The sequence below is a fragment of the Lissotriton helveticus genome, chromosome 1_1 (assembly GCF_964261635.1).
Source record: "Lissotriton helveticus chromosome 1_1, aLisHel1.1, whole genome shotgun sequence".
In the NCBI taxonomy this organism is placed as follows: domain Eukaryota; kingdom Metazoa; phylum Chordata; class Amphibia; order Caudata; family Salamandridae; genus Lissotriton; species Lissotriton helveticus.
This window is the reverse complement of record NC_136057.1, coordinates 1,085,763,069-1,085,782,904: the sequence shown is the minus strand read 5'-3', so window position 1 is coordinate 1,085,782,904 and position 19,836 is coordinate 1,085,763,069. Positions and strand designations below refer to the sequence as shown.

The window sequence follows — 19,836 nt, the reverse complement described above, 5'->3', positions numbered from 1 at the left end:
CCACCGACCATGCACGCAACCTAGGATTCATCCTCAACTCCTCCCTCTCCATGTCTTAAGTAGGTCAACGCCGCCTCCTCCTCCTGCTACAACACGCTCCGCAGGACCTACAAGTGGATCCCAACCGAAACAAGAAGAACGGTGACACAGGCCCTCGTCAGCAGCAGACTGGACTACGGCAACGCACTCTACTCAGGAATCCCAGCCAAACACCTACAATGACTACAACGCATCCAAAACGTCTCTGCCCGACTGATCGTCAACGTACCCCGCCGCAGACACACCACCCCCCACCTGAGCGACCTATACTGGCTCCCCGTCGACAAGAGGATCACCTTCAAGCTCCTCACCCACACACACAAAGCACTCCACAACGCCGGACCAGCCTACCTTAACAGCAGACTCAGCTTCTACACCCCCACCCGCCAGCTCCGCTCCACCAGCCTCGCCCTCACCTCTGTCCCCTGCATTCAACGAACAACCTCTGGTGGCCGATCTTTCTCCTACCTCGTCGCCAAGACCTGGAACACCCTCCCAACCCACATACGGCAGAACCAAGACCTACTCGCCTTCAGAAGACTCTTCAAGACCTGGCTCTTCGAGCAGTAGCAGCACTCCCACCTCCCTTCAGCGCCTTGAGACCCTCACGGGTAAGTAGCGCGCTCTGCAAGTACTCTGATTGATTGATTGATTGAAGGCTCTTGTTTTCCCCATCGCTCCCCAAGACTAGTAAGTCTTAACAGTTAAAAATATTTTTAAAAGCTTAAAAAGGATTGAAAAAGGATTAGGCCTGCCTAATAAAAACAGTGTGACAGCCTTTCAAGTAGTGATACTTCTCAGCTTATTCAAAGCACACTCACCTCACGTTTACACACAGCAAAATAGAGAAATGGTGTGCATTTTAACAGCAGTGAACAAAGGATTTGTGCGAAGGATCACCTAGTCCTTATGGAAAGCAGAAAAGGGCTCTAAAAAGTACATTACCTTACCTCTCCCAGTGAAGTGATTTAAAGGTTATCGAAAAAAGAAAAAGATTGGTCCACATCACCAGTTTAGTATCATAAGTGATTATATGCTCAAAAGTTGTTAAAGACAGAAAGCACAAGATACAATTCCACATAGAGCCTTCTAGGCAAAAGGACACAGACTCAGTTCTTGGAGGAACCCTTCAGAGCATAAAATGACCTGCCTGAATTAGTTTATATTACCAAATAAACCAGCTGGAAAAAAGTGTCTCACTTAAGCACCAATACAGTTACTTGATGTTTTATTTTTATTTTCCATTGGCCATTGACAAATTCCAGGATAGACATCTTGTTGATATCCGCTTACTCAATCTGGGATTTTTTTTTTTTTACAGCACATGCTTCACATATTAAATTTTATCTGCCCTCCCACTCCATGGTTAGAGCTTGGTATCGACCAACTCGAAAATAATTCAAAATATAAATTGTCTTTAAAATCTATGGCTACGGGAACATTTCAATACATTCATATCTGCAATATAAAAATGTCAGATTACCTCCATTTTCCTCTCACTGTTTTTTTTTACCCCCTGAGGAACCTTTGAAATAATAAAGAAAAATGATATCATTTAAAAACTTCGGTCATTGACACATTTAATTTTGCATACAATATATATTTTTTTGCTACAAAAAGCTGTTTGTAGTGATTATAAATATTAAAAACAACCACTTTCCCTGCCTTCCAAACAGTTGCGCTGAATGACAAGACAGAGGCGAAAGGTTAGGTATATCTCAATCAACAAAAATATTGGTGACTTGAGAATAGAAGTTTGTGCAACTGATGTAGAATTCATGTACACTCCACCTACTCATTTATTTCCTTAACACTGAGTCTTTGTTAGACTCCCTCATCAGCATGGACATTTATTCTGCAAAGGCAATTTTGCATGCATCCATAAATATTCGATTCGTTAATTCCAATTCAAACCGAACATTAGAAAATCTTACTATTTATAAATGTAACTAAACACCCATAAATCAAACTGTGAAAAACCGAAAAATGCTCTCTTCACAAAACATCTAATCTAAGACGTTCTTCTCTAGCCATCAATGCATCTTAAACTAGACGTCCCTTTTTACTCTCTTTTATCCATGACCCTACTCCTCATCTAGTCTCACTTTATTGTATAACACCACCCACAATGTATTTGAATGTTATATCTTATTCTATGGATTGGTAAAGTATATCCAATTCACCATGTTTTATGTACAGTCTACTGATACCTTCAAGTAGACAGTGTTCTATATGAATGCTTTAGTAAATAAATATACCACACAACGTTGATGCTTAATCGGCTACATAAGGAACTACACATTACAATATATATTTCAACAGTTTAGAAGTACCGAAGTCATCTATTTTTGAGGATTCTAGCTGACGGCTGTTAATTGATGAGTTTCCACCTCTAATTATGAAGAGTTATAAAACAAAATGAGAGGAAAGCAAAGCAGTTGATTTTCCTACGGAGGCCTTTTGCCCTTAAATCCATGGGAATGGTAACTTTAATATTGTGCAGAGTGGAATGAAAAATTGATCAGCTTTCGGCAACATGGGGATTACATTATGTTCCAAGCACATATCCTCTAATGCACTGAGTTCCATGTAGAGAGAAACTGCATATATATTATTATTATTATTATTATTATTATTAAGCGTTCTTATATAGCGCTCGATTACCCGTAGGCATCTCGGCGCTTGCCTTGGGAACCCGTCCTGGTTTTTCCCTGTGAGATACCCGTACTGGGCATCCCCAAGGTGAAAGCCAGGCATCCCGCCGCGGGGGGGCCGTAGTGGAGATTAAGCAAGCTAATGCCCAGAACTGCAGAGTGTGAACCTGTGACTCGAGTAGGCACCGAAACGAGAATTATCGAGTCCGTGGATATTTGGGCTCAAGACCCTACCGCGTCGGGAATTGAACCCTGGTCCCGGGTCTGACCTCTGCTTCAGGGTCTGCCGCCTCTAACCAGTGAGCCACACTTCTCCACAATATCCAATATATCCTTTGTAAAATACATACCTGGGACAGCATTAAACACCAATAGATCTAAATAATGCATATGTAGAAAGGACGTTTTGACTTGTAAGTACCTTTCGAAACTGCACAAAGTAAAATACCACTTTTTATTTAAAGACAGCACTGGGGAGTGAATTTGACAAAGGAATGTGATGTTGGGTCCCTTCCAGTTCGGATTTTTAGGTAGCCACTTGCCACCAAACTTACCCAGAAGCCTATGAGCTGCAGCGACCATTTCCTCAGAGGAGATCGGTGTAGCACCACAGAAGAAGCCAGAAACAGCATCAGATCCACGACGCATTCACCACACATTACACCGCGCTGTATCGCTCACGGCTGCCTCACCCGTGCCCCGACATCGCTGGCTACCTTGCCCCACTACCAATGCCGCAACTGACTGCTGCGCAACAGGACGAACTGGGAGCCCGGCTCGACCCTGACGAGGTTCGCGACGCAATATTTAACTTGTCTAATAGCAAATCCCCGGGCCCGGATGGGCTTCCAGCCGAATTTTACAAAGCAGGCTCGGCCATACTCATCCCTGAACTTCTGAGGATGTATGCTGCGGCCCTAGAGGACGCAGCCTTGCCCCCGACGCTAAATGAGGCGACCCTGATCTCCATCCCCAAACCGGACAAAGACCACACACAAGTGGGCTCTTCTCGCCCGCTGGCGCTGCTCAATACAGACTACAAAATACTGGCCTCCACTCTGGCTCGACGATTGGCCCCCTATGTGCCCCGACTGGTGCACCAGGATCAAAATGGCTTTGTCCCAACGCGCCACACCTCCCACAATATCCGACGCCTTTTCCGGGTGCAGGAGTATGCCACCCTGCGGTGGCCTAGAGCAGGGTGCTTGATATTGGACCTGGAAAAGGCTTTCGACTCGGTGGAGTGGCCGTACCTGGGAGCGGTATTGGAAAAATTCCAATTGGGTGGCGGATACGAAGCTATGGTGGAATTGCTTTATGGCAAGCCGACAGTTCGGGTGCGCACGGGTGCGCTGATCTCGGACGCACTACGAGTCTGTAGGGGCACTAGACAGGGCTGCCCCCTGTCGCCTCTGCTGTTCTCTCTAGCCATGGAGCCCCTGGCCACGATACTTAGGGCACGGGGAGCCGACTGGGGCATCCCACTGGCGGACGGTCTCCACGCAGTGTCGCTGTACGCAGATGATTTACTGTTGTACGTCAGAGATATAACCAACATCCCAGACTCGCTGGCCAACGTCTTCCGAACTTTCGAGGAGATGTCGGGACTGCGAGTCAACTGGTCCAAATCGGGGGCTTACTCCTTCCACCCGGATACACCCGAATGTGATGTGCGACTGGGCGGCGGCAGGCTGCAGTGGTATCCCACCACTTTCCGATATCTGGGGATATGGATCTATCGGACTCCGCTGGATGTCCTGGAGGGGAACCTCCTGAGAGCAGTTGCCTCGATCCGGGCGCAGATCACGTTCTGGAACACCCTACCTCTTAATGTCCCAAGTCGGGATAGCACTTATCAAAATGATAGTACTGCCTAGACTCCTGTACTATTTCGCTAATGTACCGACTTACGTACCGAACAAAATTTTCCGAGACCTGGAGACCCTGCTGAGGAGCCTCATCTGGAACAAGGGCCGACCCAGGGTGGCGTTGACTAAGCTCTACATGCCAACGGTGCTGGGAGGCCTGGCAGTTCCCAACATGGAACTGTACTACCTCTCGGCGCAAATGCAGTGGGTGTCGGAGTGGCTGGGCGGCAGACACCTTGAGGATACTGCCTCGGACGCGGCTGCCTGGACGCAAACGCAAATCAATACCCTGTTCCACCCGTTATCCCGAACCCCCCGCCCCCCTCAGATACACTTAGCGGTGGCACGAAAATGTTTCCTACGCTGTATGAAGCTCACCCGGGCTGTGACCCCCTACGCCCCGACCATGCCCATTCTAGGTACTCCGAGCCCTACAGGAGCACTGACTGCGACTTGTCTGACCAGTTGGACACAAGCCGGGGTGGATACCCTGGGCGACCTGTATGCTGAGGGAGCACTGCTCACCTTTGAGGACCTGGCTGCCGCCACGGATCTCCCAGCTGGACAGTTCCTGCTGCATGCGTCCCTTTTGCGCACACTTACTACCTACTGGGGGGATGTGACGGAGGAGCTGCCGATGCATTGCTTTATGCAGTACCTCCATGTCATGGGAACTGGCTCGCACATCATCCACTGGCTGGCGCAGGCTCTGCAGGCACACTCGCAGCCGTCTGCGCTGCAGTTACGCGATGGGTGGGCGGCGGACAGGGGGCGGGCCTGCACCGACAAAGAATGGGCGATAATACTAGCCGGGCCGACATACATCCCACGCAGCCCCCGTTTTAAGATCATACAATTCTATATCCTGCACCGCGCTTACCTAACGCCCGACAAGATAAATAGGTACTTTGCTACCACGGATGCTGCCTGCCCGTGCTGCTCCCAGGCTGGGGCTGACCTCTTGCATATGCTGTGGCATTGCCCTGAAGTGAGCGCCTACTGGAGTGAGGTCGTGACGCTCCTCACACGCAGCGCTGATGAGCAGATGCCACACACGTGGGAAGCATGCATCTTGGGATTGTATAAACGCACGAAGTTCAATAAAGTGCGGACCCGCTTCTGGGACATGGGGCTTATAACAGCTAAACGCCTGATCACCAAGCACTGGAAGGCGGCGGCCTCCCCCCATGTTCGACATTGGCGCGCTTCCTTCACTAACTGGGCACGAGCGGAGGGCACGGTTCTTCTCCGGGAAGAAACGGCGGGACTCTGCAAATTCCCCATCGCCCAGCTCTGGAACGACCTCCTAAAGGCATTCCACCACACCTGCCAGGAGCGGGGAGTTACATGAGACGAAAGATAACATAGCCATGGTGATGCTGGCTGGCACGCGGCCCTGGGTGGAGGTGCTACCGCCTCCCCACCACGCATAGGACGCCTTTGAGACACTGCATGCGCGCCGTTACTCTGGCCCTGGCACGCCCGAGACGACAGCAGACATCGCCACCAAAAGAAGAAGAGCCGACCCCCCCCCCCGCCCGCCTGTTCTCCGACAGGAGACGGATCGCCACACAGCTGGCTTGCGTTGCTGCCCCGCACACTGCCGACTTACGCCCTGACCCCGCACTGCGGATACTGCCCACACGCACTTGAATGAGATAGGGACCTTGAGCCCCTCCCCTCGCCACACTCCCCCCCCCCCCTCCTCGACTGTCCCCATACTTTACATGAAGCCTCGCTGGGCCCCACCTTACAACAGATGCCCCGCATTGGAACCAGCAACGATCTCCCCCCCCCCTCCCCTGCCTCTTACACTCATCCCCACCCCCCCCCCCCCCCGGTTTTTCCCAGCCAATATATAGGCGCAGGGAACAGTTTGTTTACTGGTCAAGTTCAAGGACTAGACACGTTTTCCTGGTTTTTTAATGAAGATTCAAGAGATAATATGTTACCACCAAGAGACGATCCCTTGGGACCTCATGCCACCTGTGAGGTGCAGAGACGTGACACCATTCACATACCACAAGAGGTACACACGGACAACTGGCCACAAACGTGTTACACGTAGACGGGACGTACTGCTTATTGGTTGCTGCCATGTCCCTAGCGCCCTCTCAGTGATGTAACTGGGAGCACAAGCAAATACTCTACTGCTGTGTACTCTGGCCCCAACCCAACATGGCTGCGGACTAACCCTACTGACCACATCTGCGCACTCCTATGCCTCAGTGAGCTATACCAAAGCACACATCGCCAATACAAGAACGGCAACACTGACTCAGCACTGAGAACGCACACATAATTGATTCCCCTCCCCCCCCTTCTGACTGCCCACAGCTGATTTATACACGACCTATGGGACTTTGGGGAGATACATTCAGGAAACACATGCTGGGTGATCATTGCGATATGAATCTTGAGGATAAAATGTAAAACCATGAGATCTACCATTAAAGTCGCTAGTCAACGGCTGGTCATACAAATTAACACATGGAACTCGCCGCCGGACCCCCGGGTTGTCGGCTAAATGGCTGTGTCATCCTGTTCAGTACCTGGCAAACTCATGTCTACTCGCGCAGTCTTTGTAAAGATGTGGATTGTGAACTGTATGATACCAGCATATTGTATAATAAAGGTCTTCTTAAAAATTTAAAAAAATAAAAAAACAGAAGAAGCCAGAAAGCCCTATACACTGAGGCCACCAGGCCTGGGCTAGAGCCTGCAGGAGAAGCGTGAAAGAGTACAGGTTGTCCAGGAAACAAAATGTATCCACATATGGAACTAATCGCCATAAGCCAGCTGATGAGATGACTTGTAAGAAGCAAGTTAATTTAAGGAGGTAAAGGAGGCCACCATGAGGTGAAGTGCCTGCTCTACCTGCGTGGCGAGCAGATCGCACATATGTAGCATACTAGTAAGTGGCAAGGCCAGCTATCATGCAGATCAGATACCTATCTCATATGTGGTGGGGCGTCTAATGGCTACCTCAAATGATGTCAATACAGTGGGTGCAGTAAATGTGAAAGATTATCAAAGACAATGACGTAACACTTCCCACTCAATACCTTTTGTACACGTCTGGTGTTTGGATTTGAAAAGTTATAAATAGCTCTGAGTTCCTCCTACCAATGACAGTGAGGGGATTTTAGGGAGTAGGAACAAACTGGAAGGTGGGCCGATAAGGTCAGAGCCACCCCTCATTTCTCAAACTCATTGGGTATGGAATAAATCCATAGAGGTTATTAGTGCCCATTGCATAAGGTTGCAATAGAGCTTCAAAAAGACTACTAAATGATCAAGAGTATTGAAGCATTGTTGTACCTCATTAAAGTTAGTCGATGGAATGGCATGACCAGATTGGGAATCAAAGCAGCACTGGAAAAGTTAGTTTGAGACATTTATTACACGAGTACTAAGTTTCTATCTGTCCGGGGCAGATAAACAACATTTACCACAAAACGTTTGCCCTGCAGGGAATTACAACGCGGTTGTTACAACGACCGCGTTTTAATTCCGCATACCATTACTCCGCAAGTTGGACCAATGACTTGTGGAGGGGGAAGAAGGTGTTGGATTTAAAATCCAACACCTTCCCTACTGTCCGCACAGACTGGAGTTGGAATAGTACATTATACTATTCCAACATCCAGCGCCACCCCCTCCACACGTCGTCGTTACAACTCGCGGGGTAATGGTATGCGGAATTACAACGCGGTCGTTGTAACAACTGCGTTGTAATTCCCTGCTGAGAAAAAGACAGCGTGATAACGAGGTATATTTGTCCAGGGCAAAAAGATACTTTAGGACATAATATGTGCACAGCTCTATGTAACCATAAATCTACTGTGAAGGCAGGAGTCAGAAAATGTACGACTGACATTTTTGGGACTAAAATCCCCCATTTATTAGGGTATTCTAGTCTCCAGGAAACTGCCTGCCACTACTCAAATGAATTTGTTTGCAATGGGGCTAATTTAGAGTGAGTCCTAGGTCACAGAGTGTGTTGCGAATCAATTTGAGATGTCTTGGGATGGCCTTACTCGACCAATTTCCAAAGTAAGGATATGTATTTATTCCATTGAATCTGTACCATGAAAAGGACTTTTTTTGTATCTTTATTAAGCAGCAAAAGAACCTCATCCAACAAACCCACCTCCCACCCCCCCCCCCCAAATCCCGACATATGCGTAATACCCCTGGTGATAGTACATTGTGACACATGACATTGCTCTTTAACAATCTCAGCTTTCCCACCACATATAGACAGCTCGTTATTACAAGAAGGTACTGCATGTCTGGATTCCCAAGGAGGTACCCCATTAGAGGGGCCCAAAAGTCCTTAGGGCACGAGGCCTCAGGCAGTTCCTCCACATAAAAACCCAACTGATCCCTGTCATATAGCAGGTCGCGGATCCACCTCTTAACAGTCGGAACAGATTTCGCTCCCCAACACTGCGCTACGGCCCGCTTGGCGAACAAAGTGGAAATGGCCAACAGCCGCCTATTGCAGAGTTTAAGCTTCTGTACCCAGCCCAACAGGCATATAGCAGGCACACACTCAACAGTTTCCATTACAACATCTGTAAGCACACAAATGACCTTCAACCAGAAGGTATATATACCAGTGCAATTCCAGGCAAGATGCATAAAATCTGCATCAGCCTGCCCACAGCACACACAGCATGCATGTTCACGCAAGCCAAAGCTTCGCAATTGAGGCGGTGTATAATAGAGCTGATTTATGTATTTGAAATAAATTATGTGAAGATTTCAGTTCGCCGTCAAGCACCATGTTAATGTACAGAAGAATTTCCAGGCATCTACCGATAATGTGCTGCACAAGACAGCATTCCAATTGTTGTAGGAGGGGTGTCGCTGAGATCAATCTCCCTAAGAGACGCGATGTACAGTTTGGTGATCAGGCCCCTGCGCTCTGCACTCACCAGCACCACCCGCGGTGCCAGCAACGTGCGTGGCTCGGTCGGATAAGCCGGGTAAACATCGCGGCTTGCCTGCCGCATCCGCACATACGTGAAATTCAGCATCATACCAGCGTCGCTCCCGCCCTTTAGGTTCGTCAGTGACCAGAAATGTCCCTGGCTATACAGGTCACCCAATTTTGTAATCCCCACCTTTCCCAGTGCCTTCAAGGCCGCCGGTTCTTGTGCAGCACATATGCCAGGGTGTGCTGCTAGTGGCAACGTTGGGGCATATAAATAATCCAGACGTACTCTCTTAGCTAGAGTTTATCATAGCCAGGCTGTGCAGTGGACTGGACTAATTTCCGCACGCGCCCCCCACCCTCCACAACCAGAGGCAACGAGAGCACTGAATCCGCCTCAACAGCCGTATGTGGCAGGAACATCTGTGGATAGTACCAAAAATGCTCATACTGCGCCTGTGTGCATAAGTAATACAGGCGCAAGTCAGGGGCCTCAAAACCACTGTGCTCAAACGTTTGCACCATCACACTCCAACTGCAGTGGGATCTCTTACCCCCCCAGACAAATGTTAGCAGGGTCGTCTGCAGCATATTAAACATCACGACATTCAAGTGAATAGGAATATTAATGAACAAGTAAAGCAGCTTGGGTAAAAGTCATTTTTATGACCGCTATGCGATCCGCAAGAGAAAGATGGAGTTTAGCCCAGCAAGCAGCTTCTTCGGAGATCGTGTTAACGGCACGGCCATAATTAGCAGTGATCACTACCTCTGGGTCCCTGTGTAGCCATACACCCAGGTGCTTCACCGGGTCGATTGAACACTTCAGGGGAAAGTCTTAGTTCTATCTCCCTGGTGCCAGCTGTCAGCGGGAACACAGTGGACTTAGCCTAGTTGATGCCCAGGCCAGAGTATCATTTGAACTGGACATACTCTCACAGCAGTTCCTATTGATATATGGCAGGTTCCCAGACAGAGCAGCATATCATTTGAATACATCGATACCACTAAGGGCCGCTGTCGAAACCACCTCATGCCTGGCATGTCGCTGGCGCAACTTGCATGCCAACGGTTCAAGGGCAAGCGCAAAGAGCATGGACGACAGGGGGTACCCCTGCCGCGTGCCACATTTGATGGGGAAGGCGTCAGATACCCAGCCATTCACATGAATCCGGGCGACTGGTGCAGTGTACAGAAGATAAATCCACTTTTTTTAAAAAAAGGTGGCAAGTCCATTCGCAGCAGGACGGTAAACATATACTCCCACTGGAGAGTATCAAACGCCTTGGTGGCATCTAGGAGCACTGCCACCGCCTGACAATCCCCCTCGAAATAGTGTAATGTAGAAAAGATAGTGCAGAGGGCACGAACACTGACTGGTCCGGGAGTATAAGATTGAGGGCTGAAGTCTGGTAGCAATCATCCTAGACAATATTTTGGCATTGATATTGATAATTGATAGGTGTCGGTAAGAGTCGCAAGCATTTGCCGCCTTGTCAGGCTTCAAAAGCAGTACTAATAGGGCCTCCGTAAGGGAGGGAAGTAGAGATCCCGCTTCGTACGCCTCTGCAAAAACATCCAGCAGCCGTAGCGCCAGGTCATCCACATAGGCCTTATAAAACTCGCTGGGGAGTCCATCCAGGTCTGCCGCTTTGCAAGTGGGGAGCGATATAATAGCTAATTTAACATCGTCGACATCAAATGGCTGCGTGAGGTATTCCCACTGAGCCAGGAACAACCATCCCAGCGCCACGTTCTCTAAATATGCATTACTTTTGGCTGTAGGCGGTTGAGCACGTTCTCCATACAGAGTAAAAGTCCAGCACCACCCTGCTAATTCCTGAGGTGTCAAAGTGTGCCACTCCCGCCCCGTTCACCAGTTCGGTGATGTAAGCCTGGCTACGCGGAGCCACCAATTTCTGTGCTAACGAGTAGCTAGGTCGTCCCCCCTCCCCTTAATAGCTAGCAGTGCTTCGACGAGATCTGTGCACCATTTCTTGGTTCACTGTCTCATTATGTTCCGATACAATCTCACAGATCTTAGATAGTAGTTCGGGGACAGGGTTCCGAACGTAATCACGCTCCAAGGCGAATATGTCCGCAGCGAGCCTGTCGATTTTGCGACGCAGATCTTTTAGGACCCCAGCTTGTGCTCCAATACATACCCTCCGAATCTGGACCTTAAATACCTCCCACAGAAATCCCACGTTTTCAACCGTACTGTCATCTTCCGTTAAGTAGTTATGAATTGCTTCACCAACAGTATGTTTAAAGAACGGATCTGTCAAAGATGACAGTTGCAAACGCCATGAGAACGGAGGTCTCTTGTAATGAAGGCACCCTCATCTCGAGGAGTACAGGGGAATGATCAGAAAGAGTTTTTGCCAAATGCTGAACATCGACCACGCAGGGGCACACTGCCTCAGAGAAAAGCCAATAATCCAAACGGGACCATGTGTCGTGAACAGTGGAGATAAAGGTGCCTTCTCTGGTGCCAGGATGCCACATGCGCCAGATGTCATGGAGATTACCAGCGTCCAGTATTCCGCGGAGTGCATCAGTGGATAGCCTGTGTCGCCCAGCACCGGAGCCCTCTCTATCCACATTCATATCCAAGCATGTATTAAAATTCCCCCCCAAAAAATATTTTCAGCAGTGGGGAAAGCCGAAACGTGGCACCACACATCTGCAAAACAGGATTGATCGTCCACATTAGGACCATAAACATTAACCAAAAGCACACTTGTGCCACCAATCTTCCCATGTACAATATAGCCAGTTGGCCCTGCTCATCAATTTCTGTGCTATGGACTCGAAATGGTATACCCTTCTTAACGAGTATCATCACTCCCCGTGAGTAGGTGGAATAAAAGGAGGCTACCATCACCCCGCCCATCTCATGCCCACGTTCTTCTCAGAGAGCTTAGTAAGGTGGGTCTCCTGCAGCAGGGCTACCTGTACATTCATGCTGTCCAGGCAGGCTAACACAGTGAGGATCTTCTTGGGACTGTTAAGCCCACGGACATTCCAAGTGAGGAATCTTAACTTACTGCCCATGTGTCATATAAAACGTCAGAAGCATAAAGGTCCATGATAAATCAGGCAAAGCATGTCTCCAGGGTGCATACAGAAGGCATTCAACACATGACAACTATACCAAACAACCCCACCCCCTCATACCCTCACCCACTTAGGCACACCCAACTTGTCAAAGCCATCCCAGTCGTAACTAAACAAAGCCCAGAAAAAATAAAAAACAAAACAGCATAGTGTGGGAATCTCCCATATAGGGGGCGTCAAAAAAAAAAAAAAACAGCATAGTGTGGGAATCTCCCTTACAGGGGGCGTCAGAGTGCTACTGCCCTCCCGCTTCGTAGGAGGTGGCTGATCAGGTCTAGTACCTGTGCTAAGATCCAAGAGCAAATACTTAAACGTGAGGCATCCAATCCAATTTACATGTAACCTTAAACCACTCGCTCTGACCATGTATGTGAGCAGTGAATATAGTCATGAGGCAGAAAGTGAATCCCACCAACAGGAGGAGCCACATAGTAGACACAATAACAGCCCACCATTAATATAATTATTCCTTCTCTTAATGCTCAGTCTCGACCTCGCGTCGGCGTCTCTTCAATTGTTTCACATGCTCCATCGCCGCCTTATGGGTCGAGAACATTTTTAAATTCACCTCTGGCGCAACACGGAGTTGCGCGGGATACAACATGGCGTAAGGGATGTTTTCGGACGGAAGGAATTTTTTAAGTGCACCAAACTCACGCCGCGCAGATTGGACTGCGACAGTAAAGTCAGGCCTGATGACAAATATTGCCCTTACCTCTAACCAGCCGTAAGATGACATCACGGTCCCAGTAGTTCAATAGCCGAGCTATTATGGGGCGAGGCGGAGCACCAGGGATCGGTCGCGCTGCCAAAGAATGGTGGGCACGCTCTACTAAATACATGGAGAACAAGTGCTTGCGGCCAAATATTTCCTTAAGTAGAGTCTCAATGAAGTGCTCCATTCTGCCAGTCTTCGTTGATTCTGGAAGACCCGTAATTCAAAAGGTATTTCTGCAAGACCGGGCCTCTAAGTCTTTGTTCTTCGTCTGTATGAGTGCTAAGACCTTTTCTACATTGAGGGTCTTGCTAGTAACATCGCTGAGTCCATCCTCCGTGTTAGAAACCCATTTTCGCATCCTGCTTTTCCAATTGCGAAGACATATGATCCAGCCTATGATCTATAGTCGGCATACTACCCTTAATAGCCTGGAAACTTTTTTGCATTGCCAGCAGCATAGATTCCAGATTGGGTGGGCCCTCCCCTTGTACATCAGCCTCAGAGTCAGATGTCGCTTTTTGTTGGATCCTGCCTGACTTTCACGCCTCAAATGTGAGGTAGCGCTGTGACTTGTCCGGCTTCTCCATTGTGAGTGACGAAGAATGCAGGTAATAAACAACAGTCCCGGCAGTATGGCAGCTCCCCTCAAATGCACCTGTGACACTAGATCCAGCAATAAGCGCGATGTAGGACTCGAACAGTGCAAGGAACTCTCCTTACAGCAAGGGAGATATATGCCTTCCCAGACACACCAGCAATCAGTGCCAAGCCAGCGCAGGAGACTGTGAGGAATGTGACTGTGCAAGGCAATACTACAATCTTACAGTTGTTGTTGCTCCCATCAGGCCACTAATGTTCATGCAATGTATACAGCCCCACGCTCCAGAGGCTCAACAATAACAGATTGGTAATTACAGTTCCAGGTGCACTCCCACCACAGAGCAACTCCTCCCAAAAGCCCTAGTGACCCAGTTCCCAGACAGCAGGCAAGGAGTAGGTTACTTGGCAAGGCAAGGAGCTATTAACATGGGAATCTCCACCTGCGCACTTAAATGGTACGCAGCCTTTGTGCCCCAACGATCAAGACTAGGCCAGGCCCAAGAAGCGAGAGAGAGGTTGCAGGAGTAGACAGTTCAGGTAGTGTGGCAACAAAGTCAGTCCCCACAACAGGCCGCAAATATACACCATAGGGCAGACACGCCTTCCCACAGAGGCACGGAGAGGTGGTTTGGCTTCCGCAATCCCGGGCACTCCACTCAGGAGTGTTGTGTGACAATGCAGTCGGCCCTCCGTGTAGGCCGCAAAGATGCTCTTAATATAGAGAGCTGTTAAGTCCAGGAGGAAATTGCCAGAAACTGCCATCTCCAGCGTACCCTCGCAGGGAGATTTAATATGGCAAGTCAATCTCCGCACCCACCATTCGCTCAGCACCGAGCCGCACGTGGAGCCACGCCAGTGTTACAGGCCCGGGGAGCAAAGTAAGCAGCAGTGTCCTGAGCAGAGGGGCCGATCCACAAATCAAATAGCCCCCAGGCAGTAGCTCTCTATCGGGACCGAGTGACAAGCAGCATTCACCAGGGGGGTTCTCTCCCCCTCGCCCGACCAACGTCCTGAAGAAGACCGATTCAAGTAGGCCCACGTGCGCCATGCACGCAGACCATAACCCAAAACCCAGGCCTACCCCCACCTCCGCAGCAGCGAGCTAAGGCCAGAGCCGCTCCCACCTACTGCAGCCCGCAGCGGGCGTTGACAATCCTCCGCGACAGCAGACAAGGACCTCAGGTGGGCTCTGCAGGATACTCCAGGCTCCGCACGGGGGTCAGAATTACCGCACCAGTTCCACAGGCGGCCTGCAGCCGGAGCAGGGCGAGGAGTCGTAAAGGAGCCACAGGCCAGGTTTGATCCCCCGCAGACAGCACCACAGGGAAGTAAGGACCAGCAGATGCCGGTAGCATAGCTTCTTCGCTCAGTTGTTGTAGTACTTTGCAACTTCGGCCAACATCTTGGCCACGAGACGGTCAGAGCAGCCCGTGCCGAAATTCCCCATGACACAGTGCTCACCAACTGCTCTAATGGCCCCCAACTGCAGCGGAGGTGTCACTCCAAGTAGGGCGTCCGTCTGGGTACTTGGATGCCTCGATAGTCAGCTGATATTGGGCGGATAAGAGATAAGCCGGGTAGAGCTGCACTAAAGTGCGGTCATCTTGCCTGGCGCCCTCTAACGCCCCCCATGAAAAGGACTTTTATGAGTGCCTTTGGAACTAAACTGAGGTCTAGCCGGAAGTAACTCTCCTAGCAATATTAACTTCCTGCTCAAATTTTATGACATACTATATAACTTGCACTGCATAACGTGAGAAAAACTGATTACGTTTCTTAAAAAGAGAATAAGTGGGTCTTCCCACTGAAATATGGACCTAGCATCTTAGTTAAAAGTTAGTGTGTTTGACATCAAAAAGAAAAAAAATACTGTGAATTCTAGTTGGCAGTAAACAGAAAATTGGTCAGTAGGTTTCCGATTTCGAGATTTAAAATGAACAGAGGCTGTGATAATATGATACAGTAATAATCATGCAGCCTGGTGGCATTTCTTGCCTTGGCATTACCAGGTCTTGTGTTCTTTCTTTAAAACAGTAAATATGGCACCAAAACATTTTTTGAAACTTAAGCAACAGTTAACTACTAAAGACTAAACTTTATTACTAAGAAGAGTTTGTGCTCTGGAGTTTTAAACTTGGAATTTTTGGAACTGGGAAATAAATGCTTAGAGTGAAGTCTGCTGCAGACAGAAATGGATGGCTGAATTATTAAAGTATCCTTTCCCAGTCATCTTACACTTTGTTGGGGTGTATAGGAGAACCTCGTCCAGCGGCTCCACACTAATGATGTCTCCTCCTTGGACACTGCTGGATACCTTGCTCTGCTGAACTTTACCATCTCAGACATTATCCTTCAAAAATTCTTTTAAGTCCCAAGGTAAGCGGAGACCGGGCCAAACCCATCTCATGCAGGGCCGGGACTGGGATCTGAAAGCAGCCCTGGCAAATTTCTGCAGACCAGCCCCCGTCCAGCACGTAGCGAGCGCAGCGAGCGAACGGGACCACTTCTAGGGGGGTTTGGGGGGGTTTGGGGGGGTTCTCCCCCCACGAAAATTTTGGAAAACGACAGACCAAAATGGTGAAATTTACAGCACATTTTTCATTACATATTCAATTGTATCAACTTTCAAAGCACAGTAAGTAGTAGATGATGACCTTAAAGAGCACCAGGTTACCCACTCAGTCATATGTACCCATAGACATTCTTTCAGAGAGCGCCAAAAATAGACACAAGTAGTGAATCAGAGAGAACACAGTAAAAGTGTGACCAGTCCCCCACATGGTGTGTAGAGAGCAAGCGCAGTGAGCAACCACTACTAGGAGGAGTTTGGGGGGCTGAACTTGTCCCCCCAAGAAAATTTGAGACAGAATGGCCAAAACAGAGCATTTTTCAACACATTTTTCATTACATATTAGATTGTTTGAACTTTTAAAGCGTAGTAAAAATGTCCCTCATTTTATCACACATTAAGCATTGACATGCGAGGTCACACATGAGCACACAGGCCACTGACTGAGGCCAGAATACTGTGGACATGTCACACATAAGCACCTAGGCACTGACCCAGGCCAGGTCCCACCACCAGGCCAGTAAGCATGCAAACGTCACACATAAGCACCCAGGCCAGTAAGAATGGAAATGTCACACATGAGCCTCCAGCTCCAGGTCACTGAGGACCGAAACTATGGAAATAGTACACATAATTAAGCACCCAGGCCAGAAAGCATGGAAACGTCACACATAAGCACCCAGGCTAATATTAGTAATGGAAATGTCTCAAATGGCACCCTGGCCAGAAAGCATGAAAAATTAACACAAAGGCCCTCGCCTTGACATGACACATCTTTAAATAGCCTACTTAAGTGGGTGGCACAATAAGTGCTGCAGGCCTACTACCAGCATTTAATTTACAGTCCCTGGGTACATGTAGAACCACATTTCTAGGGACTTACAAGTAAATTAAAATTGCCAATTTGGTGTAAGCCAATTTTACCATGTTTGAAAGGAAAGAGCGCAAGCACTTTAGCACTGGTTAGTGGTGATGAAGTGCACTGAGCCCTAAGAGCCAACAAAAATGGCCTTTTTTGATGTAATAAAGCAGATGAAACCGGATTTTAATTTGGAGGAATCTGAGGCCAACGGGGACTTGTCTAACCTTGTCTCAGCAGTCACCACCTCCTACAATGGCCCTGAAACTGCTGCTGCATCATTTATCCAGCACTGAGATTTCTTTCCCTCACGGAGCGAGGAGATAGTGAGATGGAGCAGATGCAGCAGTACAGCTCACTAGTGAGTAAGTCATAGCTGCCAAGGTTTCGGATTGCTATGTGTGGCATTTTCATAATTTCTGTGGAATTATGAGCGACATTTCAACGACAATGAGAGACACTCTCTCGCGAGCAAAATCAAACAATGGAGACCAAGCACACATATCAATATGAGAAATTACACTCTTTTGAGCAACAAGAAACTCTAAGAAGATCTTGAAACTGCTGTAAACCACCAGAAATGAAAAGGTACTAACAATTGACAAATAGTCTGTCCAGGCTCTGTCGGATGTAAGATCTGACCAAGCAGGCTGAGAGGAACCAGCGAGAATCCCAGCTGCTAATTATAATTACATTACTCAGTCAGTAAATGCTTACTGTAAAAAACAAAATAATAATGACTTCACTATTGTTGAATGGTGCACAACAGCAGCATAAACTTTGCACCCTTTTTACTCTATGCCCGTGCTATAATGATAAATGAGTTGTATGCTCAGTCTGATTTGTTTACAGTGAGGCAGGTAATATGTAGATGCCTATTGTGATACTAAATATATCGACTTTGAAACAACAGCAAGATTAGTTGGAACTGCCAGGATTTGAGACTGGGACCTACGGGTTAAACACAGATCTCTGTTGCGAGCACCTAACCTGCTGTGCTACCTCACTAGCTTCCAGGACTGCTCATCCAACAGAGAGCCAAGGCTCATATCAGCATCCAACCAATCCCAGCAATCAGGGGAGCTATAAAACAGATCCAACAGCAAACAGAGATCAGGCCTGTGCTTATAGTTGAACATGTTTCTATCACTATAAATTTCCTCAAGAAATGTTAGCCAAAGCCTGGACATTTGAAGTACCCAGGTAGTGTATCAATTCTGAACCAGGTTTTTATAATCTGAGCGGCAAGAAATTCAACCACCTAACAGTAAAGCATTAAACTGTATTTTCACCTCTGTGAGTATTGCTTTTATGCACTTCTCTTGCCTTTTTCTGATGTACATAATAGTGGTTCATAATAACAAGCCCATTAGTCTGTGCAAAGAAAATCAAGATTTAATTTATTACAAGCAGTTGGAAGCTGTAACAGACAGAACGTTAAAAGGTAATTCGACATAAATGAAAATTATTTTAAAAAGGAATCCTGGCTACACCCTTGTAATGTGTGCACTTAAATTGTTGCACTAGAGGACGCTGTAAAGCCGGTGAAGATAATGGGGTTAGAAGAACTCCATTGCCGACAATGCATAAGCACTCAATTTCATTGAATAAATCGCGCCCTGGGTATGTTTACCAACAGACCAACAAGCATCTGCCTGCAGGACCCAACCAACTCCTGCGGAGTTAGAAATTTACTAAACAGAGCTGTGATAGCCGGTCTGAGCACAGATAATTTCTACAACTATGAAACTAGTGTTATTCTCACAGAGGCAGCAGCCCCAAAACACAGAACAAAGATCTATTCTAGGAGACAGCAGGATCTGGCTCAGGCGAAATACTTTCCTTTTATCTTTCAAGCACACATAAACACAGGTTAGTGTTGGATTAAGGGTTTTGGTGTTTTTCTGATGGCAGTAGTTCAAATTGTAGCTGGCATTTTAGGACACAGTAATCTTCTGTGTGTTAGTAAATTTGGTACCTGTTTCATTAACATAACATTTATGATTTTAACAAAATGGAGCGTTATTTCCTGTGAGTGTTAAACGATGAATCTAACATAGAGGACTGCAATCGCTTTCTTCAAAAGCTTGTTAAAACATTGCTTTTTAAGCGCTTAAGAAGGATGAGTCCATGTCACTGGAATTCCATTTAACCCTGGATTTTCATTTTACACACTGGTGCCGCTAAGAGTCCTGCAGCACGCACCAGAGGCAGTCAGATCCAGGCGTGCCAAGTATCACGCATCAGACATGACAATAACGCATTTCAGTGTGGTGTTCCGCATCACCGCACTGAAATGCATTGTCACGCTGCTAGCGTGCCGGCTCTGCTCCACGCAGACTTCCCTGCCCCGGCGCTGCCGCCAGCAGGCTCAGGAAACAGTTAAGGATCTCGTTCACTGTTGCCTACTACAATGAATCCTGCTGGGCTGCATTAAAATTCCCGCCTGCGGCACGGCTGTCACAGT

General features: G+C 48.0%; 1 protein-coding gene across 3 annotated transcripts in view; it reads right to left on the bottom strand.

The window, feature by feature from the left end:
- The window catches only part of CAPS2 (calcyphosine 2), an 887,654-nt gene that overhangs the window by 637,469 nt on the left and 230,349 nt on the right, over positions 1–19,836 (bottom strand). For 2 of the 3 annotated variants that reach the window (XM_078678133.1, XM_078678152.1), the window contains one exon: positions 1,523–1,564. The exons of the other annotated variant lie outside the window; for it this stretch is intronic. In XM_078678133.1, coding sequence (XP_078534259.1) covers positions 1,523–1,564 — 42 coding nt within the window. The remainder of the gene's footprint in view (positions 1–1,522; positions 1,565–19,836) is intronic. 3 annotated transcript variants of the gene reach the window in all.